Source organism: Rhinoraja longicauda, chromosome 40, assembly GCF_053455715.1.
Source record: "Rhinoraja longicauda isolate Sanriku21f chromosome 40, sRhiLon1.1, whole genome shotgun sequence".
Classification (NCBI taxonomy): Eukaryota; Metazoa; Chordata; class Chondrichthyes; order Rajiformes; family Arhynchobatidae; genus Rhinoraja; species Rhinoraja longicauda.
Window position 1 is genome coordinate 11,338,748 of NC_135992.1, and position 27,802 is coordinate 11,366,549.

At 50.1% G+C, this 27,802-nt stretch overlaps 1 protein-coding gene across 1 annotated transcript in view; it reads right to left on the reverse strand.

Moving 5' to 3' along the window:
• LOC144611341 (receptor-type tyrosine-protein phosphatase H-like) overlaps nt 1–25,804 on the reverse strand; it is a 56,592-nt gene extending 30,788 nt beyond the window's left edge. The window contains exons 1-9 of the mRNA XM_078430400.1: nt 25,677–25,804; nt 21,541–21,568; nt 17,936–18,214; nt 15,094–15,372; nt 12,688–12,966; nt 10,578–10,856; nt 7,024–7,302; nt 3,470–3,748; nt 883–1,161 (exon numbers count right to left, since the gene is read on the reverse strand). Coding sequence (XP_078286526.1) covers nt 883–1,161; nt 3,470–3,748; nt 7,024–7,302; nt 10,578–10,856; nt 12,688–12,966; nt 15,094–15,372; nt 17,936–18,214; nt 21,541–21,568; nt 25,677–25,745 — 2,050 coding nt within the window. The 5' untranslated portion in view covers nt 25,746–25,804. The remainder of the gene's footprint in view (nt 1–882; nt 1,162–3,469; nt 3,749–7,023; nt 7,303–10,577; nt 10,857–12,687; nt 12,967–15,093; nt 15,373–17,935; nt 18,215–21,540; nt 21,569–25,676) is intronic.
• Between the last annotated feature and the right edge of the window lie 1,998 nt (nt 25,805–27,802).

A 27,802-nucleotide genomic window follows, 5' to 3' on the forward strand; every position in this document is an offset into this window, starting at 1 on the left:
CAGCCATGATCACGTTGAAAGGCGGTGCTGGCTTGAAGGGCCGAATGGCCTGCTCCTGCACCTATTGTCTATTGTTTATGCACTCCAGATTAGGTCTCACTAATGTCCATTGAAACTGAAGCATGATTTTCCTGTTCTATTCAATCCTCCTTATGAAAAATTATAACATTCTCGAAACATAGAAAATAGGTGCAGGAGTAGGCCATTCGGCCCTTCGAGCCAGCACTGCCATTCAATATGATCAGGGCTGATCATCCAAACTTAGTGTCCGCTCCTGCTTTCTCCCCGTATCCCTTGATTCCGTTAGCCCGAAGAGCTGCATCCAACTCTCTCTTGAAAACATCCAGCATTTCTTGACCTATCTCTCCCTTGCAACCCCATTCCCCTGCCTTCTCCCCGAGACCCCTGACCACCGCACGAACCAAGAATATCCCTGACTCAGCAATCGGCCTTCAGCAGAGAGTCCCGTAAACACTCGACCCACTGGTGAAACCTCAGGAACTCCTAGACACAAAATGCTGGAGTAACCCAGCGGGACAGGCGACATTTCTGGAGAGAAGGAATGGGCGACGTTTCAGTCTGCTTACGGCGGATTTTACCCCTTCCTTCTCCCCAGAGATGCTGCCTGTCCCGCTGAGTAACTCCAGCTTTTTGTGTCTATCTTTGGTTTAAACCAGCGTCTGGAGTTCCATCCTACACGTTCGAACGGTTCCCTTGGTTTCATCCACCTCAGTCGGTTGAAAACTACAAATCAGCATCTGAGAGATGAGACTGGAGAAGGGTCTCGACCCGAAACGTCACCCATTCTTTCTCCCCAGAGATGCTGCCTGTCCCGCTGAGTTACTCCAGCATTTTGTGTCTATATTTTTTTGAGTTACTTACTTGTGGTGATTGTCACCTCCTCAGGTGTGCTCAGTGTGTCCTCAGGTGTGACTGACTGCACCGACAGCTTGTATTGATCCCCAGGATTCAGCCCTGTCGCTGTGAACGCTGTCTCGCCTTTACTCGTGATATTGGTCCAACCAGCACCGCCGGCAACATTAGTGACTGTAATCTTGTAGGTGTAATTAGAGGCTCTTGTGTCATTCGGTGACGTCCATTCAATCCACAACGACCGTGTTGTCCTGTTCACCACAGACAGTCCAGTCACTGGAGAGGGGTCTGTTACGAGAGAGGCAGAGGGAGGGTTAGATTGTGTGAGGCACCCATGAATCTCGAGTGCCCTTGAGCCGTGTGTCCAGCACAACACGTGTGGTGAACATTGGCCGACTGGTCTGGATTATCAGTGACTCCACCATCAGTGGGAAAAATACTTCCTGAGGTTGTGTGTGTCCAACTCAAATTGTGTGGTTAGACACAAAATGCTGGAGTAACTCAGCGGGACAGGCAGCATCTCCGGAGAGAAGGAACGGGTGCCGTTTCAGGTCAAGATTTTCAAGGATTCAAGGTCAGTTTATTGTCACGTGCAACAATTAAGGCACAGTGAAATTTGAGGTAGCACACAGCCATACTAAGTGAAAGAAAGCAACAAGACACACAACCACGTAAAAGTTAACGTAAACATCCATCACAGGGAATTCCACATTCGAGACCCTTCTTCAGACTGACGTGGGCAGGACAGAGACAAATGTAGTCGAAGACAGTCAGACTGGTGGGAGATCTGGGAAGGGGGAGGGGATGGAGAGGGAGGGAAAGTAAGGGCAACTGGAAGTTAGAGAAGTCAATGTTCATACCGCTGGAGTGAAGAAAGCCAATGGAATGTTGGCCTTCATAACAAGAGGAGTTGAGTATAGGAGCAAAGAGGTCGTTCTGCAGTTGTACAGGGCCCTAGTGAGACCGCACCTGGAGTACTGTGTGCAGTTTTGGTCTCCAAATTTGAGGAAGGATATTCTTGCTATTGAGGGCGTGCAGCGTAGGTTTACTAGGTTAATGGCGGGACTATCATATCTTGAAAGACTGGATCGACTAGGCACTGGAATTTAGAAGGATGAGAGGAGATCTTATCGAAACGTATAAGATTATTAAGGGGTTGGACACGTTAGAGGCAGGAAACATGTTTCCAATGTTGGGGGAGTCCAGAACAAGGGCCCACAGTTTAAGAATAAGGGGTAGGCCATTTAGAACTGAGATGAGGAAAAACTTTTTCAGTCAGAGAGTTGTGAATCTGTGGAATTCTCTGCCTCAGAAGGCAGTGGAGGTCAATTCTCTGAATGCATTCAAGAGAGAGCTAGATAGAGCTCTTAAGGATAGCGGAGTCAGGGGGTATGGGGAGAAGGCAGGAACGGGGTACTGATTGAGAATGATCAGCCATGGTCACATTGAATGGTGGTGCTGGCTCGAAGGGCTGAATGGCCTCCTCCTGCACCTATTGTCTATTGTCTATTGTCTAAGATGCCCAATCGAAATATGAGATGGTGTTCCTGCAACTCACACTGGGCCTCACTCTATTCATATTTAACTGACTGATTCCCCTAATGTGCTTTTAATCTCCACACCATCTGGCTCAACCCCAGAGCAGGAGTGTTAGCTTTCCCCACGTTCACCACGCCAAGAGAACCTCATTATCGTCATAAACCGCTGATGTAGGAAATGCAACACCTGTCCCTGCACCTGCTGGGAAAGATGAATGGCTTACTGGGACTTTAACGGGTGGCACGGGGGTAGAGTTGCAGCCTCACAGCGCCAGAGGCCCCGGTTCGATCCTGACCACGGGTGCTGCCTGCACGGAGTTTGTACGTCCCCCCCCCGTGACCCGCGCGGGTTTCCTCCGGGTGCTCCGGTTTCCTCCCACACTCCAACCACGTGCGGGTTTGTAGCTTAATTGGCTTCTGTAAATAGTCCCCAGTGTGTAGGGTTGAACTAGGGTACGGGCGATCACTGGTCAGCGCGGACTCGGTGGGCTGAAGGGCCTGTTTCCATGCTGTATCTCTACACGAAACTAATCTACTGCCTGATAAACGTGACAGGATTATGAGAGTACCAGCTGGTTCTGGTATTGGGACCAGGGTTGCCAACTTCCTCACTCCCAAATACGGGACAAGGTGACGTCACCGCCCCGCGCCCCACGTGACCTCACCCAGCCAGCGGCCACGTGCTCCCGCTCCACCAATGGCGGCCGCTGGGCGCGGGGCAGTGACGTCACCCCCCCCGCGCCCCACGTGACCTCACCCAGCCAGCGGCCATGTGCTCCCGCTCCACCAATGGCGAAGGTAGACACAAAGTGCTGGAGTAACTCAGCGGGTCACGCAGCATCTCGGGAGAGAAGGGAATGGGTCCCGACCCGAAACGTCACCCATTCCTTCTCTCCCGAGATGCTGCCTGACCCGCTGAGTTACTGCAGCATTGCGTGTCTGCCTGATAAACAGGAACTACTGCGGTCAGGATTCTGTAAGTGCCGCCTGTTTCTGGTGCTGGAGCCGGTACTGAGGGGGGCATTGGAGCAGTTACTGTCTCTTCAGGAGTTACTTACTTGTGGTGTTTGTCACCTGCTCAGGTGTGCTCAGTGTGTCCTCAGGTGTGACTGACTGCACCGACAGCTGGTATTGATCCCCAGGATGCAGCCCTGTCGCTGTGAACGTTGTCTCGCCTTTACTCGTGATCTTGGTCCAACCAGCACCGCCGGCAACATTAGTGACTGTGATGTTGTAGGTGTAATTAGAGGCTCTTCTGTCAGTCGGTGGCGTCCATTCAATCCACAACGACTGTGCCGTCCTGTTCACCACAGACAGTCCAGTCACTGGAGAGGGGTCTGTTACGAGAGAGGCAGAGATTGTGTGAGGCACCCTGTTTCCTGAGTGCTCTTGGGCTGTGTGTCCAACTCAAATTGTGTGGTTGGACACAAAGTGCTGGAGTAACTCAGCGGGACGGGCAGCATCTCTGGAGAGAAGGAATGGGTGATGTTTCGGGTCAAGACCCTTCTTCAGACTGAGAGTCAGGGGAAAGCGAAACGAGAGGTATAGACGGTGATGCAGAATTAATTGGAACAAATGAATGAAAGATACGCAAAAAAAGTAACAAGATAAAGGAAACAGGCCATTGTTCGCTGTTTGCTGGGTGAGAACGAGAAGCTGGTGCGACTTGGGTGGGGGGAGGGATGGAGAGAGAGGGAATGCTGGGGTTATTGGAAGTTAGAAAAATCAATATTCATACCACTGCGACCTTTCTTCAGACTGAGAGTCAGGGGAGAGGGAGACACATCGAGATATGTGGAAGGGTAAGGTGTGAAAACAAAAGATCAAAGTGGACGACGGTCAAGGAAATGTAGAACGGTTCATTGTTGGCTGAGGGGAAGATGATAACAAAGCATGTCCAGTAAAATTAATCAGGAGCGCAGTGAAACATAGTCAGGTAGCTTACAATGGCCTGTTTCCTTTATCATCGTTACTTTTTAAACTTTCATTCATTATTCTTTATCTCTCTACATCATGGTCTATATCTCTCACATCCCTTATCCCTAAACCAGTCTGAAGAAGGGTCTCAACCTGAAACGTCACCCATTCCTTCTCTCCAGAGATGCTGCCTGCCCTGCTGAGTAACTCCAGCTTTTTGTGTCTATCTTCGGTTTCAACCAGCATTTCCTACACAGTTCGTTAATTGTGAACCTTCCCCAGATTATAAAACTGCTGCTGCTGTCTTGTGGCCTTAACAGTTCTAAGTAGGGGGTCGCCAACTTCCTCACTCCCAAATATGGGGCAAGGTGACATCACTGCCTCGCGCCCTACATGACCTCACCCAGCCAGCGGCCACGTGCTCCCGGCCCGGGCGGCCGCCATTGGTGGAGCGGGAGCACGTGGCCGCTGGCTGGTTGAGGCCACGTGGGGCGGTGAGGTCACCCTTTGTCCCTTATTTGGGGAGTGAGGAAGTTGGCAATCCTACTAATACCGGACAAGGGCAGTCCCGTGCGGGACAAAGTAATTTAGCCCAAAATACAGGATGTCTTGGCTAATACGGGACAGTTGGCAACCCTAGTTCTGAGTGCCAACCCATCTGGCCCCTCTTGCAGTCGCGTGCCCCTCCAGCCAATCTTCCTGGGCAGTGGATGAATTGTCCCCAGGTTCACCTCTACAAAGCTTACAGCATGTGAGTGACTTGGTCTTTAAGTCCAGATGATTCTGCTCAAGCTTCTTCAGCAGAAACACAATGGAGTCCCAGCGTCTCAAATAGGCGGATATAAGTGGGAGTAGTTTCTATTGGCACACGTTGTGCGTTTGCAGTCTCTAATTCAGAGGTCGGCAACCTACGGCCCACGAATCCGGCCCGTAACCCTGAAATCATCCCGCCCGCAGACGTATTTATTTTTCCACCATGTACACTTCCGCCATTTTGTTTCCCGTCATCCAGACTTCATCTAGGACTTCCGTCGTCTAGAATCCTAGAACAAGCGCAGACGTGAGCGCGGCACAACTACGGTTAGCTGTGGCGGAAATGACTCTCTCCCTCTCTCTTACTTTTTTTTGTATCAGCGGTGTTACAGCGGTGTTACACATATAAATATAAGTCTAAATTTAGTTAGTATGTATTATTATTACCTCCATTTATTAACTACTAGACCACGTGGACCTCTTGCACCCAAGTGGACCCTCCACCCCCTCCCTCCCCTCCTCCCAGTCCGCCCCCCTCAACCCCCCTTATCCTCCCTCCTCCCCCCTCCATCTCCCTCCCCCCTACCCCTCCCCCGCACTACACCCCCCCTTATCCTCCCTTCTCCCCCTCCCTCCATCATCCCCCCTCATTACCTCCCCTCCCCATCCCCCTACACCTCCCCCCCACTCCAGCCCCCCAACCCCCCTTATGCTCCCTCCCCCCTCCCTCCCCTCCCCCTCCCCCCCTCCTTCCTCTCCCCCTCCCTCCCATCTCCCCCCCTCCCTCCCACCTCCCCCCTCTCTCCCTAGGAGATAGATTTAAACTTTAAAATGTGAATAACTTAAAAAATATAACACTGATTTCAATGAAACTTCTTCCATTAGCACCAAAGGGACGACGGTGAGTGAGGTGGGCCTAGAATTGTCGCGCTATCGTGTACCGTTTTAGCTGTAGTTCAGGAACAAACAAACAAACAAACGAGAGTTTTATTATATAGATTGATGGCGATTGATGTGGCCCGCCATCGCTCACAGACATGGGTCCTGGCCCCTGTGCTGAACAAGGTTGCCGATCCCTACTCTAATTGACGGAGTAATCCAAGGGTGACATTCTGGTTCTATTCAGAAATATCAAACTACGGGGCGGCGCGGTGGCACAGCGGTAGTGCTGCTGCCTCACAGCGCCAGAGACACGGGTTCCATCCTGTCTACCGGTACTGTCTGTACGGAGCCCCGTGACCACGTGGGTTTACTCCGGGTGTTCCAGTTTCCAAAGATGTGCAGGCTGGTGGGTTAATTGGCTTCCGTGAACTGTTCCGTGTGTCGGATAGAACTAGGGTACGGGTGATCACTGGTCAGCGCGGACTCGGTGGGCTGAAGGGCCTGTTTCCATGCTGTATCTCTACACGAAACTAATCTACTGCCTGATAAACGTGACAGGATTATGAGAGTACCAGCTGGTTCTGGTATTGGGACTAGGGCTGCCAACTTCCTCACTCCCAAATACGGGACAAGGTGACGTCACCGCCCCGCGCCCCATGTGACCTCACCCAGCCAGCGGCCACGTGCTCCCGCTCCACCAATGGCGGCCGCTGGGCGCGGGGCAGTGACGTCACCGCCCCGCGCCCCACGTGACCTCACCCAGCCAGCGGCCATGTGCTCCCGCTCCACCAATGGCGAAGGTAGACACAAAGTGCTGGAGTAACTCAGCGGGTCACGCAGCATCTCGGGAGAGAAGGGAATGGGTCGCGACCCGAAACGTCACCCATTCCTTCTCTCCCGAGATGCTGCCTGACCCGCTGAGTTACTGCAGCATTGCGTGTCTGCCTGATAAACAGGAACTACTGCGGTCAGGATTCTGTAAGTGCCGCCTGTTTCTGGTGCTGGAGCCGGTACTGAGGGGGGCATTGGAGCAGTTACTGTCTCTTCAGGAGTTACTTACTTGTGGTGTTTGTCACCTGCTCAGGTGTGCTCAGTGTGTCCTCAGGTGTGACTGACTGCACCGACAGCTGGTATTGATCCCCAGGATGCAGCCCTGTCGCTGTGAACGTTGTCTCGCCTTTACTCGTGTTCTTGGTCCAACCAGCACCGCCGGCAATATTAGTGACTGTGATGTTGTAGGTGTAATTAGAGGCTCTTCTGTCAGTCGGTGGCGTCCATTCAATCCACAATGACTGTGCCGTCCTGTTCACCACAGACAGTCCAGTCACTGGAGAGGGGTCTGTTACGAGAGAGGCAGAGATTGTGTGAGGCACCCTGTTTCCTGAGTGCTCTTGGGCTGTGTGTCCAACTCAAATTGTGTGGTTGGACACAAAGTGCTGGAGTAACTCAGCGGGACGGGCAGCATCTCTGGAGAGAAGGAATGGGTGATGTTTCGGGTCAAGACCCTTCTTCAGACTGAGAGTCAGGGGAAAGCGAAACGAGAGGTATAGACGGTGATGCAGAATTAATTGGAACAAATGAATGAAAGATACGCAAAAAAAGTAACAAGATAAAGGAAACAGGCCATTGTTCGCTGTTTGCTGGGTGAGAACGAGAAGCTGGTGCGACTTGGGTGGGGGGAGGGATGGAGAGAGAGGGAATGCTGGGGTTATTGGAAGTTAGAAAAATCAATATTCATACCACTGCGACCTTTCTTCAGACTGAGAGTCAGGGGAGAGGGAGACACATCGAGATATGTGGAAGGGTAAGGTGTGAAAACAACAGATCAAAGCGGACGACGGTCAAGGAAATGTAGAACGGTTCATTGTTGGCTGAGGGGAAGATGATAACAAAGCATGTCCAGTAAAATTAATCAGGAGCGCAGTGAAACATAGTCAGGTAGCTTACAATGGCCTGTTTCCTTTATCATCGTTACTTTTTAAACTTTCATTCATTATTCTTTATCTCTCTACATCATGGTCTATATCTCTCACATCCCTTATCCCTAAACCAGTCTGAAGAAGGGTCTCAACCTGAAACGTCACCCATTCCTTCTCTCCAGAGATGCTGCCTGCCCTGCTGAGTAACTCCAGCTTTTTGTGTCTATCTTCGGTTTCAACCAGCATTTCCTACACAGTTCGTTAATTGTGAACCTTCCCCAGATTATAAAACTGCTGCTGCTGTCTTGTGGCCTTAACAGTTCTAAGTAGGGGGTCGCCAACTTCCTCACTCCCAAATATGGGGCAAGGTGACATCACTGCCTCGCGCCCTACATGACCTCACCCAGCCAGCGGCCACGTGCTCCCGGCCCGGGCGGCCGCCATTGGTGGAGCGGGAGCACGTGGCCGCTGGCTGGTTGAGGCCACGTGGGGCGGTGAGGTCACCCTTTGTCCCTTATTTGGGGAGTGAGGAAGTTGGCAATCCTACTAATACCGGACAAGGGCAGTCCCGTGCGGGACAAAGTAATTTAGCCCAAAATACAGGATGTCTTGGCTAATACGGGACAGTTGGCAACCCTAGTTCTGAGTGCCAACCCATCTGGCCCCTCTTGCAGTCGCGTGCCCCTCCAGCCAATCTTCCTGGGCAGTGGATGAATTGTCCCCAGGTTCACCTCTACAAAGCTTACAGCATGTGAGTGACTTGGTCTTTAAGTCCAGATGATTCTGCTCAAGCTTCTTCAGCAGAAACACAATGGAGTCCCAGCGTCTCAAATAGGCGGATATAAGTGGGAGTAGTTTCTATTGGCACACGTTGTGCGTTTGCAGTCTCTAATTCAGAGGTCGGCAACCTACGGCCCACGAATCCGGCCCGTAACCCTGAAATCATCCCGCCCGCAGACGTATTTATTTTTCCACCATGTACACTTCCGCCATTTTGTTTCCCGTCATCCAGACTTCATCTAGGACTTCCGTCGTCTAGAATCCTAGAACAAGCGCAGACGTGAGCGCGGCACAACTACGGTTAGCTGTGGCGGAAATGACTCTCTCCCTCTCTCTTACTTTTTTTTGTATCAGCGGTGTTACAGCGGTGTTACACATATAAATATAAGTCTAAATTTAGTTAGTATGTATTATTATTACCTCCATTTATTAACTACTAGACCACGTGGACCTCTTGCACCCAAGTGGACCCTCCACCCCCTCCCTCCCCTCCTCCCAGTCCGCCCCCCTCAACCCCCCTTATCCTCCCTCCTCCCCCCTCCATCTCCCTCCCCCCTACCCCTCCCCCGCACTACACCCCCCCTTATCCTCCCTTCTCCCCCTCCCTCCATCATCCCCCCTCATTACCTCCCCTCCCCATCCCCCTACACCTCCCCCCCACTCCAGCCCCCCAACCCCCCTTATGCTCCCTCCCCCCTCCCTCCCCTCCCCCTCCCCCCCTCCTTCCTCTCCCCCTCCCTCCCATCTCCCCCCCTCCCTCCCACCTCCCCCCTCTCTCCCTAGGAGATAGATTTAAACTTTAAAATGTGAATAACTTAAAAAATATAACACTGATTTCAATGAAACTTCTTCCATTAGCACCAAAGGGACGACGGTGAGTGAGGTGGGCCTAGAATTGTCGCGCTATCGTGTACCGTTTTAGCTGTAGTTCAGGAACAAACAAACAAACAAACGAGAGTTTTAGTATATAGATTGATGGCGATTGATGTGGCCCGCCATCGCTCACAGACATGGGTCCTGGCCCCTGTGCTGAACAAGGTTGCCGATCCCTACTCTAATTGACGGAGTAATCCAAGGGTGACATTCTGGTTCTATTCAGAAATATCAAACTACGGGGCGGCGCGGTGGCACAGCGGTAGTGCTGCTGCCTCACAGCGCCAGAGACACGGGTTCCATCCTGTCTACCGGTACTGTCTGTACGGAGCCCCGTGACCACGTGGGTTTACTCCGGGTGTTCCAGTTTCCAAAGATGTGCAGGCTGGTGGGTTAATTGGCTTCCGTGAACTGTTCCGTGTGTCGGATAGAACTAGGGTACGGGTGATCACTGGTCAGCGCGGACTCGGTGGGCTGAAGGGCCTGTTTCCATGCTGTATCTCTACACGAAACTAATCTACTGCCTGATAAACGTGACAGGATTATGAGAGTACCAGCTGGTTCTGGTATTGGGACTAGGGCTGCCAACTTCCTCACTCCCAAATACGGGACAAGGTGACGTCACCGCCCCGCGCCCCATGTGACCTCACCCAGCCAGCGGCCACGTGCTCCCGCTCCACCAATGGCGGCCGCTGGGCGCGGGGCAGTGACGTCACCGCCCCGCGCCCCACGTGACCTCACCCAGCCAGCGGCCATGTGCTCCCGCTCCACCAATGGCGAAGGTAGACACAAAGTGCTGGAGTAACTCAGCGGGTCACGCAGCATCTCGGGAGAGAAGGGAATGGGTCGCGACCCGAAACGTCACCCATTCCTTCTCTCCCGAGATGCTGCCTGACCCGCTGAGTTACTGCAGCATTGCGTGTCTGCCTGATAAACAGGAACTACTGCGGTCAGGATTCTGTAAGTGCCGCCTGTTTCTGGTGCTGGAGCCGGTACTGAGGGGGGCATTGGAGCAGTTACTGTCTCTTCAGGAGTTACTTACTTGTGGTGTTTGTCACCTGCTCAGGTGTGCTCAGTGTGTCCTCAGGTGTGACTGACTGCACCGACAGCTGGTATTGATCCCCAGGATGCAGCCCTGTCGCTGTGAACGTTGTCTCGCCTTTACTCGTGTTCTTGGTCCAACCAGCACCGCCGGCAATATTAGTGACTGTGATGTTGTAGGTGTAATTAGAGGCTCTTCTGTCAGTCGGTGGCGTCCATTCAATCCACAACGACTGTGCCGTCCTGTTCACCACAGACAGTCCAGTCACTGGAGAGGGGTCTGTTACGAGAGAGGCAGAGATTGTGTGAGGCACCCTGTTTCCTGAGTGCTCTTGGGCTGTGTGTCCAACTCAAATTGTGTGGTTGGACACAAAGTGCTGGAGTAACTCAGCGGGACGGGCAGCATCTCTGGAGAGAAGGAATGGGTGATGTTTCGGGTCAAGACCCTTCTTCAGACTGAGAGTCAGGGGAAAGCGAAACGAGAGGTATAGACGGTGATGCAGAATTAATTGGAACAAATGAATGAAAGATACGCAAAAAAAGTAACAAGATAAAGGAAACAGGCCATTGTTCGCTGTTTGCTGGGTGAGAACGAGAAGCTGGTGCGACTTGGGTGGGGGGAGGGATGGAGAGAGAGGGAATGCTGGGGTTATTGGAAGTTAGAAAAATCAATATTCATACCACTGCGACCTTTCTTCAGACTGAGAGTCAGGGGAGAGGGAGACACATCGAGATATGTGGAAGGGTAAGGTGTGAAAACAACAGATCAAAGCGGACGACGGTCAAGGAAATGTAGAACGGTTCATTGTTGACTGAGGGGAAGATGATAACAAAGCATGTCCAGTAAAATTAATCAGGAGCGCAGTGAAACATAGTCAGGTAGCTTACAATGGCCTGTTTCCTTTATCATCGTTACTTTTTAAACTTTCATTCATTATTCTTTATCTCTCTACATCATGGTCTATATCTCTCACATCCCTTATCCCTAAACCAGTCTGAAGAAGGGTCTCAACCTGAAACGTCACCCATTCCTTCTCTCCAGAGATGCTGCCTGTCCCTGCTGAGTAACTCCAGCTTTTTGTGTCTATCTTCGGTTTCAACCAGCATTTCCTACCAGCAGGTTTTACCAAAGCTAAATGGATGAAGGAAGAAGGGTCTCGACCCGAAACGTCGCCAATTCCTTCTCTCCAGAGATGCTGCCTGTCCCGCTGAGTTACTCCAGCTTTTTGTGTCTATGGTTTAAAGCAGAATCTGCAGTTCCTTCATACACTGAGAGATTGTTGAGGTGTTGATAGTTCCTATTAATTGTTGATTCCATAAAAATTGCACAGCGTGTTAAAGCGTTACTGGTGAACCTATGACCTGACCCACCCGTTCCTACCTTCATGATTCCTTCATTGCTCAAACATTTATTTTAATTTCTCTTTAGTTTAGTTTGGAGATACAGCACGGAAACAGGCCCTTCGGCCCACCGAGTCCGCACCGACCAGCGATCCCCACTAACACAATCCCACACACACAAGGGACAATTTACATTTACACCAAGCCCGTTAAACCTACTAAACTGAGCGACTGTACGACTGTGCAATTTTGTTGAACAATGTGCAAACTTCTGTACCTTTTGGTGGTGGAGCCGGTACTGAGGGAGGCATTGGAGCAGTTACTGTGTCGTCAGCAAGTTACTAACTTGTTATTTTAGTTTGGAGATACAGCACGGAAACAGGCCCTTCAGCCCACCGAGTCCACGCCGACCAGCGATCCCCGCACACTAACACTATCCTACACACACCAGGGACAATTATACCAAGTAGTCAATTAACCTACAAAACCTCTATGTTTTAGGAGTGTGGGAGGAAACCGAAGATCTCAGAGAAAACCTTCCATGCAGGTCACGGGGAGAAGGTACAAACTGGAAATGCTATGCGTTTATGTTCATTATTGATGCAGAAAACCAAGTGTGAAATACTATTTTTATTCAGAACTGCCAAACTACTGCCTGATAAAGAGGAACTACTGCGGTCAGGATTCTGTAAGTGCCGCCTGTTTCTGGTGCAGGAGCCGGTACTGAGGGGGGCATTGGAGCAGTTACTGTCTCTTCAGGAGGTACTTACTTGTGGTGCTTGTCACCTCCTCAGGTGTGCTCAGTGTGTCCTCAGGTGTGACTGACTGCACCGACAGCTGGTATTGATCCCCAGGATGCAGCCCTGTCGCTGTGAACGCTGTCTCGCCTTTACTCGTGATATTGGTCCAACCAGCACCGCCGGTAACATTAGTGACTGTGATCTTGTAGGTGTAATTAGAGGCTCTTGTGTCAGTCGGTGACGTCCATTCAATCCTTAATGACCGTGTTGTCCTGTTCACCACATACAGTCCAGTCACTGGAGAGGGGTCTGTTACGAGAGAGGCAGAGGGAGGGTTAGATTGTGTGAGGCACCCATGAATCTCGAGTGCCCTTGAGCCGTGTGTCCAGCACAACACGTGTGGTGAACATTGGCTGACTGGTCTGGATTATCAGTGAGTGGAGCCTGGCCTTCAAAGTGTTGCGTATTTATGTTCATTATTGATGCGGAAAACCAAGAATGAAATTTCACTCGGGCAAACACAATGCCAGCATTTATTTATGACAATAATTTTACAAGAATGATCCCAGGAATAAGTAGGTTAACCTATGATGAGGGTTTGTCGGCACTGGGCCTGTACTCGATGGGGTTTAGAAGAATGAAGGAGTGGACCTCATTGAAACTTACAGAATAGTGAAAGTCTTGGATACAGTGGATGTGGAGAGGATGTTTCCACTAGTGGGAGAGTCCAGGACCAGAGGTCATAGCCTCAGAATTAAAGGACATTCTTTTGGGAATCAGACGAGGAGGAATTTCTTTAGTCAGAGGGTGGTGAATCTGTGGAATTCTTTGCCACAGAAGGCTGTGGAGGCCAGGTCAGTGGATATTTTTAAAGCAGAGATAGATAGATTTTTAATTAGTACAGGTGTCAGGGGTTATGGGGAGAAGGTGGGAGAATGGGGTTAGGAGGGGGAGATAGATCAGCCATGATTGAATGGCGGAGTAGACTTGATGGGCCGAATGGCCTAATTCTACTCCTATCACTTATGAGCTATGACCTTATTTCAAGAGGGCTAGAATACATAAAGCAGGGGTCTCGTACTGAGGCTTGGCCAGGCTGCATTTGGAGTATCGTGAGCAATTTTGGGCTCCATAATCTGAGGAAGGATGTGTTGGCTCTGGAGAGTGTCCAGAGGTGGTTTTTACCTGTTGGCCTTAAAATGACCAGCATTTTTTTTTGAAAATCAAAAAAAAAACCTATTCGGAATAAAAACATGTGTACAAAACAAGAACTGTGCAAACATTCTTCCGACATTCTCGGAGGCGATACCTTCAGTCATTAGCGTCGTATCGAGGAGTCGACAAACATTTTACCCGTGGGTGTTCCCACTCGTGTGGCCCCCTTTCCTTATTTGGGTGGGGTCTCCTCCACACCTTGCCCCCACCCAATGTGCAGCAGCAGAAGGACAATGATCAGCCGTGATCACATGATCAGCCGCGGTTACATGATCAGCCGCGGTCACATGATCAGCCGCGATCGCATGATTGGCCGCGATCGCATGATCGGCCGCGGTCACAATGATCGGCCGCGGTCACATGATCGGCCGCGATCACATGATCAGCCGTGATCACATAATCAGCCGTGATCACATTGAATGGCGGTGCTGGCTCGAAGGGCCGAATGGCCTCCTCCTGCACCTATTGTCTATTGTCTATTGTCTAAAACCAAGAGTGAAATGCTGGTTTCATTCAGAATCACAAAACTCCAGCCTGATAAACACAAACTACTCCAGGCAACTTAATGCAAATGTCTCTTCTTTCAGTTTCAGTCTAGTTATTGTCACGAGTACCGAGGTACAGTGAAATGCATATGTTTGTTTTAGTTTTAGAAGTACAGCGTGGAAACAGGCCCTTCGGCCCACCGAGTCTGCACCGACTAGCAATCCCCGCACACTAACACCATCTTACACACACGAGGGACAATTTTACATTGATACCAAGCCAATTAATCTGGAAACCTGCACGTCTTTGGAGTGCAGGAGGAAACCGAAGATCTCGGAGAAAACCCATGCAGGTCACTGTAATCGCTGGAAGGCAACAACTCTACCGCTGCACCACCATGCTGCCGTGTGGGCTATCCAGTCAGCAGAAAGACAACACATGATTACAATCGATCCATTTACAGTGTAAAGATACATGATAAGGGAATAGCGTTCAGTGCAAGGTAAAGCCAGCAAAGTCCGATCAAGGATAGTCCGAGGGGCATCAAAGAGGTAGGTAGTAGTTCAGCACTGTTCTCAGGTTGTGGTAGGATGGTTCGGTTGCCTGGTAACAGCTGGGAAGAAACTGTTCCTGAATCTGGAGGTGTGCGTTTTCACACTTCTGTACCTTCTGGTCATGGACCCAATTACTGAGGGGGGCATTGGAGCAGTTACTGTCACTTCAGCAGTTACTTACTTGTGGTGTTTGTCACCTCCTCAGGTGTGCTCAGTGTGTCCTCAGGTGTGACAGACTGCACCGACAGATGGTATTGATCCCCAGGATTCAGCCCTGTCACTGTGAACGTTATCTCGCCTTTACTCGTGATATTGGTCCAACCAGCACCGCCGGTAACATTAGTGACTGTAATCTTGTAGGTGTAATCCGAGAATCTTGTGTCAGTCGGTGGCGTCCATTCAATCCTCAACGACCGTGTTGTCCTGTTCACCACAGACAGTCCAGTCACTGGAGAGGGGTCTGTTACGAGAGAGGCAGAGGGAGGGTTAGATTGTGTGAGGCACCCATGAATCTCGAGTGCCCTTGAGCCGTGTGTCCAGCACAACACGTGTGGTGAACATTGGCTGACTGGTCTGGATTATCAGTGACTCCGCCATCAGTGGGAAAAAAACTTACCACCTTATTAAAAAACAATGAAGACAATTCAAAGCAACATGTGTAGGAAGGAACTGCAGGTGCTGGTTTAAAGCGAAGATAGACACAAAGTGCTGGAGTAACTCAGTGGGTCAGGCAGCATCTCTGGGGAGAAGGAATAGGTGACGTTTCAGGTTGGGTCTCGACCCGAAATGTCACCTATTCCTTTTCTCCAGAGGTGCTGTCTGACTCGCTGAGTTACTCCACCTTTTTGTGTCTATCTCCTGCTGGAAGAACCCAATGGGTCAGGCAGCATCTGCGGAGAGGAAATGGACACACAATATTTAAGGTGGGGATTCTTCTTCCGATTAATGTTTGAAGAAGGATCCAGACCCATAACATTGATTGTCCATTCCCTCCACAGAAGCTCCCTCACCCATTGAGTTCCTCCAGCACTCTGTATTTTGCTCTGGATTCCAACATCTGCAGCTTTAGATGTTTTAGAGTTCAAGAGATACTTCACAGAAACAGGCCCTTCAGCCCACTGAGTCCATGCTGACCAGCAATCCCAGCACACTAACGCTATTCTACACACTAAGGACAATTCACAATTTTACCAAAGCTGTATCTCTAAATCTAAATCTAAAAAATCGAAATCTAAATGGATGAAGGAAGAACGGTCTCGACTCGAAACGTCACCTGTTATTTTTCTTCAGAGATGCTGTCCATTTAAAACTGAAGTGATAAGAAACTGAGGTGAGAAGGTGAGAAGAAAGTTTTTGACCCAGAGAGTTGTGAATTTGTGGAATTCTCTGCCACAGATATATATTAATGATTTGGACAAGGGAATTGAATGCAACATCTCCAAGTTTGTGTATGACACGAAGCTGGGGGGCAGTGTTAGCTGTGAGGAGGATGCTAGGAGGCTGCAACGTGACTTGGATAGGTTAGGTGAGTGGGCAAATGCATGGCAAATGCACTATAATGTGGATAAATGTGAGGTTAAGGGGTTGGACAGTCTAGATGCAGGAAGATTGTTCTCGATGTTGGGGAAGTCCAGAACAAGGGGTCACAGTTTAAGGATAAGGGGGAAGTCTTTTAGGACCGAGATGAGAAAGTTTTTTTTCACACAGAGAGTGGTGAATCTGTGGAATTCTCTGCCACAGAAGGTAGTTGAGGCCAGTTCATTGGCTATATTTAAGAGGGAGTTAGATGTGGCCTTTTGTGGCTAAAGGGATCAGGGGGTATGGAGAGAAGGCAGGTACGGGATACTGAGTTTGATGATCAGCCATGATCATATTGAATGGCGGTGCAGGCTCGAATGACCGAATGGCCTACTCCTGCACCTATTTTATATGTTTCTATGTAGAAGGCGGTGGAGGCCAATTCACTGGATGAATTTAAAAGAGAGTTAGATAGAGCTCTAGGGGCTAGTGGAATCAAGGGATATGGGGAGAAGGCAGGCACAGGTTATTGATTGTGGATGATCAGCCGTGATCACAATGAATGGCGGTGCTGGCACGAAGGGCCAAATAGCCTCCTCCAGCACCTATTTTCTATTTTTCTGTGTTTCTATGCTGCCTGAGCCGCTGAGTTACTCCAGCATTGTGTGTCTAAAAACAACTGGGTGCATTGGGTGACTGCAGCTCTGTGTGAGTGTGCTTTTAAATGTAGACTCTGTTAAAGATGGCTCTGGATCTTAATGCTGAATAAAATGCTGGTTTCATTCGGAACCGTCAAAGTGCTGCCTGGGAATTGCAAACTACTACAGTCAGGTTGATGCAAATATCTTCTGCAATGGACGTGGAACTGAGGGGGGCATTGGAGCAGTTACTGTCTCTTCAGGAGTTACTTACTTGTGGAGTTACTTCAGGAGTTACTTTCCAGGTGAGACAGAGGTTCACCTGCACCTCCTCCAACCTCATCTATTGCATCCGCTGCTCCAAATGTCAACTTATTTACATCGGCGAAACCAAGCGCAGGCTCGGTGATCGCTTCGCTCAACACCTGCGCTCGGTCCGCGTTGGCCAAACTGGTCTCCCGGTGGCCGAGCACCAACTCCCCCTCCCATTCCCAGCCTGACCTTTCTGTCATGGGCCTCCTCCAGTGCCATAGTGAGGCCCACCGGAAATTGGAGGAGCAGCACCTCATATTTCTCTTGGGCAGCTTGCAGCCCGGCGGTATGAACATCGACTTCTTCAACTTTAGATAGTTCCTCTGTCCCTCTCTTCCCCTCCTCCTTCCCAGATCTCCCTCTATCTTCCTGTCTCCACCTATATTCTTCCTTTGTCCCGCCCCTCTGACATCAGTCTGAAGAAGGGTCTCGACCCGAAACGTCACCCATTCCTTCTCTCCTGTGATGCTGTCTGACCTGCTGAGTTACTCCAGCATTTTGTGAGTAAATACCTTCGATTTGTACCAGCATCTGCAGTTATTTTCTTATACTTACTTGTGGTGTTTGTCACCTCCTCAGGTGTGCTCAGTGTGTCCTCAGGTGTGACTGACTGCACCGACAGCTGGTATTGATCCCCAGGATGCAGCCCTGTCGCTGTGAACGCTGTCTCGTCTTTACTCGTGATATTGGTCCAACCAGCACCGCCGGCAACATTAGTGACTGTGACGTTGTAGGTGTAATTAGAGGCTCTTCGGTCAGTCGGTGGCGTCCATTCAATCCACAACGACCGTGTTGTCCTGTTCACCACAGACAGTCCAGTCACTGGAGAGAGGTCTGTTACGAGAGAGGCAGAGGGGGAAGGGGAGGGGGTTAGTTAGTGGGGGGCTGCTTGCATTATGGGTTCACTTCAATGGCCATGGAAAGAGAGTTCAAGGGATAGGCCAAGTGAAACCCCCTTCATCCCCACAGGGGCGTGGGGTACAGAACACTGCGACAATTTCAGTTCAGCTTAGCTTAGAGATACGGGGCGGAAACAGGCCCTTCGGCCCACCGGGAGGGAGGAGAGGGTGCTACACCAATGCAGGAGTGCTTTGGGTCCACTTGGTCTAGTTTATATAAAAAATGATGTGCTGCTTCCGCGCTGTATCTCTGAATGAAACTAAAAATCAAGGAGTTAGTGACATTGCCTCTCAAACAATTCATTCCTGATCTCAGGTTCTGTCTGTGTACACTTTCTCTCTGTGACTGGGTAGGTTTCCGCTTGGTGCTCTGATTTCCTGCCACAACCTGCAGATAGGTTGGAATGTCAGCTGGTTACTGTACGTAGGGTTGCCAACTTCCTCACTCCCAAATACGGGACAGAGGGTGACGTCGCCACCCCGCGCCCCCACGTGACCTCACCCAGCCAGCGGCCACGTGCTCCCGGCCCGGGCGGCCGCCATTGGTGGAGCGGGAGCACGTGGCCATTGGCTGGGTGAGGTCACGTGGGGCGCGGGGCGGCGACGTCACGCTTTGTCCCTTATTTGGGAGTGAGGAAGTTGGCAACCCTACAAATACGGGACATGGGCAGTCCCCTACAGGACAAACAAACGTAGCCCAAAATACAGAATGTCCCGGCTAATACGGGACAGTTGTCAACCCTAACTGTACGTTACTCCTTAACCTGGATAAGTGGCTAAAGAACGGAACGGGAATGTTGATGGGCTTTTGAGGAAGCATACATTGCAGGAGCATTGGGGAAATAGCGAAAGGCCTGGATAGAGTGGATGTGGAGAGGATGTTTCCACTAGTGGCAGAGTCTGGGACTAGAGGTCACAGCCTCAGAATTAAAGGACGTTCTTTTAGGAAGGAGGTGAGGAGGAACTTCTTTAGTCAGAGGGTGGCGAATCTGTGGAATTCTTTGCCACAGAAGGCTGTGGAGGCCAAGTCAGTGGATATATTTTAAGGCAGAGGTAGATAGATTCTTTTGATTAGTACGGGTGTCAGGGGTTACGGGGAGAAGGCAGGGGGAAGGGGTTGGGAGGGAGAGATAGATCAGCCATGATGGAATGGCGGAGTAGCCTCGATGGGCCAAATGGCCTAATTCTGCCCCTATCACTCATGACCTTATGACCTTCTGTGACGAAATCTCCGCTTGGTACTCTAATTTGGCGGAGCAACCTTAAGATGCGTTGGAATGTCAACCGGTCACGGCACATGACTCCTCAACCTGGGTAAGTGGAAGGGGAATGTTGATGTGCTTGTGGGGAAGCATAGATTGCAGGAGCCCAGGGGGAAATGGAGTGCTGGGACTGTGTGGCTGAGAGATCAAACGTTCGCGACATGGCCTTTAGTGGTGCAATGAGGGAAGGACAACTGAAGGGCAGATCTGTGGAACGTGGTAAAGGGACAAAGGTGAGTTGGCCGCATTTCAAATGTTATGATTTCCCCCAGCACACTCATATTTACATAATTATCAGCTTAGCAGTCGAAGGTCGATGCATTGAAAAAAATCCCTTCCTTTCCAACAAGTGTTTTTTTTAGTCACTGTTCTTCCTGCTCTTTGTTTACTCTTTCGTAGATCATGGGTCTGTAGAGATTTATGGACGAGAAGTGGGTCACGTGATCCATCTTATCCACACTTCCTAAAATGGGTGTTTAGATTACCAACCCCCCCCCATCTTAGAGTCATAGAGTGATACAGTGTGGAGACCGGCCCTGCGGCCCAACTTGCCCACACCGGCCAACATGTCCCAGCTACACTAGTCCCACCTGCCTGCGTTTGGCCCATATCCCTCCAAACCTGTCCTATCCATGTACCTGTCTAAACGTTGGGATAGTCCCAGCCTCAACTACCTCCTCTGGCAGCTTGTTCCATAAACACCCACCAACCCCTGTGTGAACAAGTTACCCGCACAGATTCAATAGACAATAGACTATAGGTGCAGGAGTACGCCATTCGGCCCTTCGAGCCAGCACCGCCATTCAATGTGATCATGGCTGATCATCCACAATCAGTACCCCGTTCCTGCCCTCTCCCCATACCCCCTGCCTCTGCTATCATTAAGAGCTCTATCCAACTCTCTCTTGAATGCATCCACAGAATTGGCCTCCACTGCCTTCTGAGGCAGAAAATTCCACAGATTTACAACTCTCTGACTGAAAAAGGTTTTCCTCATCTCCATTCTAAATGGCCTACCCCTTATTCTTAAACTGTGGCCCCAGGTTCTGGACTCCCCCAACATTGGGAACATGTTTCCTGCCTCTAGCGTGTCCAATCCGTTAATAATCTTATATGTTTCTATAAGATCCCCTCTCATCCTTCTAAATTCCAGTGTATTCAAGCCCAGTCGCTCCAGTCTTTCAACATACGACAATCCCGCCATTCCGGGAATTAACCTGGTGAACCTACGCTGCACTTCCTCAATAGCAAGAATGTCCTTCCTCAAATTTGGAGACTAAAACTGCACACAGTACTCCAGGTGTGCTTATTAAACCTATTACATCTTTTCCCCTTCACCTTGAACCTATGTCCTCGATTCCCCTACTCTGGGCAAGAGACTCTGTGCGTCTACCCGATCTATTCCTAAACTCCAGTGCCTTGTAGGTTAGAGCTGGACATTTGTTATTTGTAGCTTTTTAGATATGGCAATGGCTTGTTGCCTCTACCACCCTTTCTAGTCATGAATTCTGGAGCCCTGCCTCCCTTTGGTCGGGAAATAATTTTCCTCACCTTCTTTTAGTTTAGACTTTTGTTTAGTTTAGAGATGCCGCGAGGAAACAGGCCCACCGAGTCCGCGCCGACCAGCGATCCCCGCACACTAACACTATCCTACACACACTCGAGACAATCGTTTTACATTTATACCAAGCCAATTAACCTACAAAACCTGGACGTCTTTGGAGTGTGGGAAAGAAACTGGAGATCTCGGAGAAAACCCACGCAGGTCACAGGGAGAACGTACAAACTCCGTACAGACAGCGCCCGTAGTCAGGATCGAACCCGGGTCTCTGGCGCTGTAAGGCAACAACTCTACCGCTGCGCCACCGTGCAGCCCAAATGCCTGAAATGTTGACTCTATTTCCCTTCCTACAATTTCTATTTTCAATTCAGCTGCACAGTCCAGCACATGGAATTGGATTCATAAGAATTCATTGGATTTAAGAACTGTGGTTCCTACCTGTGCCATTTTGACTGCAAGCAATTTCCTGTTGAAGAAAGAAACATAATTTGTGAGAAAATTCCATAATGATCCTTGATATCATATCAACGGAGTATTTTAGTTTAGTTTAGAGATACAGCGTGGAAACAGGCCCTTCGGCCCACTGAGTCCGCCCTGACCTGCGATCCCCGCACACTAACACTATCCTACACACACACACACACGGGACAATTTACAATTTTGCCGAAGCCAATTAATCTACAAACCTGTGGGGAGAAGGCAGGAGAATGGGGTTAGGAGGGAGAGATAGATCAGCCATGATTGAATGGCGGAGTAGACTCGATGGGCCGAAAGGCCTCATTCTGCTCCCATCACTTATGACCTGAAGACGATAATGAACATTGCAGCCCAAAAATCACCCACTGTCCCCTCACACTGAACCTTTCCCTCGTCCTTCCACTCATCTCCCACCCTCCCGACTCCAAATTCCCCCAGGTGAAACAAGGAACTGTAAGTGCTGGTTTATATTTTAAAAAGACACAAAGCTCTGGAGTAACTCCGTGGCTAAAGTGCTTGAGTGCTCTGCTGAGTGATGACTCCAGCAGGTTGTTACCTTTTCAGGAGGACATCAAGTTGGTCCCACCACAGAAGGTTGACCGCTAAATCCATTCTGAAGAAGGGTCTTGACCCGAAACGTCACCCATTCCTTCTCTCCAGAGATGCTGCCTACCCTGCTGAGTTACTCCAGCTTTTTGTGTCTATCTTCTGCTAATTTCTGCTCTCTCTCTCTCTCTCTCTCAGATGAGAAATTGACTTGAGACCCCGTCTGCCTTCTCCCTGTAACCCCTGACACCTCTGGTCGTTGGACGTTGTAGATCCCTTGGTGCAATCTTAAAGTTGCGTTGGGTGATTCTGCCTGCATCCCGGCTCGCTCAGCCAAGCCAAAACAGATTAGCTTGAAGAAGGGTTCCGATCCCAATTGCCACCCATCTTTCTTTCTCCAGAGATGCTGCCTGACCCGCTGAGCTACTCCAGCACTTTGTGTCTTATCTTCGGTATAAACCAGCATCTGCAGTTCCTTCCCACACAAAACAGATTTGCTGCTTGTTATCAAGTCAAGTCAAGTCAATTTTATTTGTATAGCACATTTAAAAACAACCCACGTTGACCAAAGTGCTGTACATCTGATTAGGTACTAAGGAAAAAAAATGAAACATACAGTAGCACACAAACATAACAGCACATACAAAACAGTTCACAGCGCCTCCTCAATGAGCCTCAAACGCTAGGGAGTAGAAATAGGTTTTGAGCCTGGACTTAAAGGAGTCGATGGAGGGGGCAGTTCTGATGGGGAGAGGGATGCCGTTCCACAGTCTAGGAGCTGCAACCGCAAAAGCGCGGTCACCCCTGAACTTAAGCCTAGACCGCAGGATAGTGAGTAGCCCCAAGTTGGCCGACCTGAGGGACCTGGAGTTAGAGAGGTGGGTGAGAAGATTTTTGATGTAGGGGGGGGAATCACATTGCATTCTCTGGGTTCCTGCTGTGTGTGTGTGTCCCAGTGTCTGTTTCATTTTCCCCTTTGCAATCGGGACAACATTAAAAACAATAAAATCTTCATTGGAATGTCCTGCGATTTGCAACAAAAATATGTCTTTTTTTCCTCGAAGGTAGACACAAAATGCTGGAGTAACTCAGCGGGACAGGCAGCATCTCTGGGGAGAAGGAATGGGTGACGTTTCGGGTCAAGACCCTCCCTCAGACATAGAAATATCCTCTATTTACATTTCTTCAGGCAGATCGGGAATGATTAACTAGCGTTCAATTCCTTCTCTCCCGCAGTGCCTAAAGAGATTAACTTTGGACTCCATCTTATCACAGAAACTTCCTTCATTATTTTCACCCCCTCTCCTATTTTCCACCCTACCGACCAGCGATCCCCGCACACTAACACTATCCTACACACACTAGGGATAATTTACATTTATACCAAGCCAATTAACCTACAAACCTGCACGTCTTTGGAGTGTGGGAGGAAACCCACGCAGGTCACGGGGAGAAGGTACAGACTCCGTACAGACGGCACCCAGAGTCGGGATGGAACCCGGGTCCCTGGCGCTGTGAGGCAGCACACACAGCAACTCTACCACTGCACCACCGTGCCGCCCACAGCATGATCTCTCCACAGCTCTCTGCATTCTGTGCACTGCATGAGGTGACACTTGTTTTACCTTATCACTCCCTCACTCTGTTCCCCCCCACCCCTCCGTCGATGTAAGAAACCCCCTCAGTGAGGCAAGGCCTCACTCTACATACCCCCTCTCCTGACACTTGCATTTTAACAGCCCCATCACTGTAACACTTGCACCTCCTCCAACCTCATCTACTGTATCCGCTGTTCCAGGTGTGGACTCCCGTACATCGGCGAGACCAAGCGCAGGCTCGGCGATCGTTTCGCTGAACACCTCCGCTCAGTCCGCCTAGACCTGCCTGATCTCCCGGTGGCTCAGCACTTCAACTCCCCCTCCCATTCCCACACTGACCTTTCCGTCCTGGGCCTCCTCCAATGTCAGAGTGAGGCCCAGCGCAAATTGGAGGAACAGCACCTCATATTTCGCTTGGGCAGCTTACACCCCAGCGGTATGAACATTGACTTCTCTAACTTCAAGTAACACTTGCTTTCCCTCCCTCTCCATCCCTCCCCTTTCCCAGTTCCCTGACCAGTCTTACTGTCTCTGACTACATTGTATCGCTGCTTTGCATTGACATTTACATTTTATCTCTGTTTGTGTTGTTGTTGTTACCTTCTCCCAGCTAACAATGACCTATTCTACATGTCCCTTGATCCCGTTCCCTTTGTCCTGTTTTCACACCTTACACTTCCTTATCTACGCATCTCCCTGACATCAGTCTGAAGAAGGGTCTCGACCCAAAACGTCACCCATTCCTTCTCTCCAGTGAATGCTGCCTGACCCGCTGAGTGACTCCAGCATTTTGTGTTTATCTTTGAGGCTCTGTCTTCAGTATAAACCAGCCTCTGTGGTTCCCTCCTGCACACTCTAACACTCAGCGCGGAAACAGGCCCTTCGGCCCACCGGGTCCGTGCCGCCCAGCGATCCCCGCACATTAACACTATCCTACACACACTAGGGACATTTTTTTTTTTTACATTTGCCCAGCCAATTAACCTACATACCTGTACGTCTTTGGAGTGTGGGAGGAAACCGAAGATCTCGGAGAAAACCCACGCAGGTCACGGGGAGAACGTACAAACTCCGTACAGACGGCGCCCGTAGTCAGGATCGAACCTGAGTCTCCGGCGCGGCATTCGCTGTAAGGCAGCAACTCTACCGCTGCGCCACCGTGCCACCCAGGTCCCTGTCAACTCCCTCCCAACCTACTGTAATCTCTCCTTTGGTTAAAACATCCTTCACCGTAACTCCAGCTCACTGTTACCATTCACTCACTGTAACGCTATCCCCTCTACACCACCTTCTCTGTAACCCTCACCATACACTATCACACCATCTTGTCTTTGCTCCCTCTCTGTGGTGCTACACTCACACCATCTCTTTTCTGGGGAATAAAAAAAACATTAATTTCATCTCCCCCCCCCCCCCCTAAAATAATCTATATATTAAAACACTCGTTTGTTTGTTTGTTCCTGAACGGTACACGATAGCGCAACAATTTTCGGCCCACCTTGCTCACCGTCGTCCCTTTGGTACGAATGGAAGAAGTTTCATTGAAATCGGTGTTATATTTTTTAAGTTATTCACATTTTAAAGTTTAAATCTATCTCCTGGGGAGGGAGGGAGGGAGGGAGGGGGTGGAGAGAGGCGGGAGGAGGGAGGATAAGGGGGGTTGAGGGGGTTGGAGTTGGGGGGAAGGGGGCTTGAAGGGGATCGAGTGGGGGGGAAGGGGTGGGGGGAAGGGGGAGTGGTGGGAGGAGAGGGGTGGGAGGTGGGGGGAAGGGGGGAGGGGAGGGGGAGGGGGTGGGGGGGGGGGGAGAGGGTGCTGCACCAATGCAGGTTTGGGCCCATCGGGTCCACTTGGTCTAGTAATTATCTAAAATAGAACAAAGTGCCGTCACCCACAAGAGAAGGTTACATTACACCACAGCTCTCAATAACGTGACAAGAGATGGCAGGTCTCACCAAAGTGGAGATCAGTAACAGAGACACCAGCAGCCAGCGTTTAAAGGGACTCATCATGCCAGCTTCCATTCAAGACCACCGCATCAAAGCATCAGCCACCTGGTGAACTCTGCCGGCAGTCGCCATCAACTTCCCTCTGGCCTTTTTGGTTGTCAATCATCTCATTCTGTTTCACAATCTCCGCTTAATGATTGAGCCCACAATAACGTGATCGTGACTTTGGCTTTGTGTGTGTGTGGCCCATCCCACTGAGGAAGTGAAAGCGAGAGTCAGTTCACCGACTGGTTTGCTTTACCTGCAGCCTGCGAACAAGTATTCTGTTTAAGGAACCACTGCATGCCGGTCTCAGCAAATTATCTTTGGGTCTCAGGTGTGTTCCTCCATGCACAGAGGTGGCAGAGAGCTCGACCCAGCAGTGTATCACTAGCTGTGATTTTGCAAGTTCATAAGTGTTAGGAGCAGAATTAAACATAGAAACATAAAAAATAGGTGCAGGAGGAGGCCATTTGGCCCTTCGAGCCAGCACTGCCATTGAGAGAGAGGGAGCGAGGGGGGGAGAGAGAGGGGGAGAGAGAGGGGGAGAGAGAGGGGGAGAGAGAGGGGGAGAGAGAGGGGGAGAGAGAGGAGGAGAGAGAGGGGGAGAGAGAGAGGGGGAGAGAGAGAGAGAGAGAGGGGGAGAGAGAGAGAGGGGGAGAGAGAGAGAGGGGGAGAGAGAGAGGGGGAGAGAGAGAGGGGGAGAGAGAGAGGGGAGAGAGAGAGGGGGAGAGAGAGGGGGAGAGAGAGAGAGAGAAAGAGAGAGACTCCATTTGAAGTGTTTTCTGGTGTTCCATTGTCAGTCACAAGGGAGGTGGTTGTAATGTGTGCAGGTGTGTTTTCCCACCGCCTCTCTTGCGCTTGCACTCCTGTTCCCTCTGTTTACAATGAGCCAGTTCATAAACAACTCTTCCCACAGGGAAACTGGTTCAGGGCGGCCTGGATTCACAGCCCCACCTTTCACACGTTGCCAGAGACACAACAGCAGCCACCCCAACAAATGAACTTTTATCCTGGAAACGCCGGTATTAACAGCATAGAAGATAGACGCAAAAAGCTGGAGTAACTCAGCGGTTCAGGCAGCATCTCTTGTGGAGAAAAAGGAATAGGTGATGTTTCGGGTTGGTCTGAAGAAGGGTCTCGACCCAAAACGTCACCCATTCCTTTCCTCCTGAGATGCTGCCTGTCCCGCCGAGTTACTCCAGAAATTTGTGTCTATCTTCAGAGTAACCTGTTCACTCACTCATTACTGAACTGTGTGGGAAGGAAGTGCAGATGCTGGTTTAAACGGAAGATAGACACAAAATGCTGAAGTAACTCGGCGGGGACAGGCAGCATCTCTGGAGAGAAGGAACGGGTGACATTTCAGGTCGAGACCCTTCTTCAGACTGTCAGTTTCCCAGCAATATAACCCTTTAACTCGAATCTTCTCCACGTAGCGACTGCAAGCTCTTTTTTAGGCAGCAGGTTAACCCTTTCAGTCACTCCTTCCTACGTATAAACGGAGACCAATGTGCAGCAAATTGGGCCGTTCACTGATAAACAGGCGTTCCCACCCGAAACAATGACAATGACAAGGCCGCACGGGTCAACCAACCCTCTCCCATAAATGCATACAAACACACGTATACATACGCACACATACGGGCACACCCAAATTACACATCAGAAATATTTCATGGCTGCCAAGTGTTTTGGAATATTCAAGAAAGAAGATTCAAAAGTCAGGATATTAAGAAATTCATAAAAACGCATTCCGCTGCACAGAAGGAGGCAAAAAGTATAGAAAAAGTATATAAAAGGACTGGACAAGCTAGATGCAGGAAAAATGTTCCCAATGTTGGGCAACTCCAGAACCAGGGACCACAGTCTGAGAATAAAGGGGTGGCCATTTAAAACTGAGGTGAGAAGAAACTTTTTCACCCAGAGAATTGTGAATTTGTGGAATTCACTGCCACAGAAGGCAGTGGAGGCCAAATCACTGGATGGATTTAAGAGAGAGTTAGATAGAGCTCTAGGGGCTAGTGGAATCAAGGGATATGGGGAGAAGGCAGGCACGGGTTACTGATTGTGGACGATCAGCCATGATCACA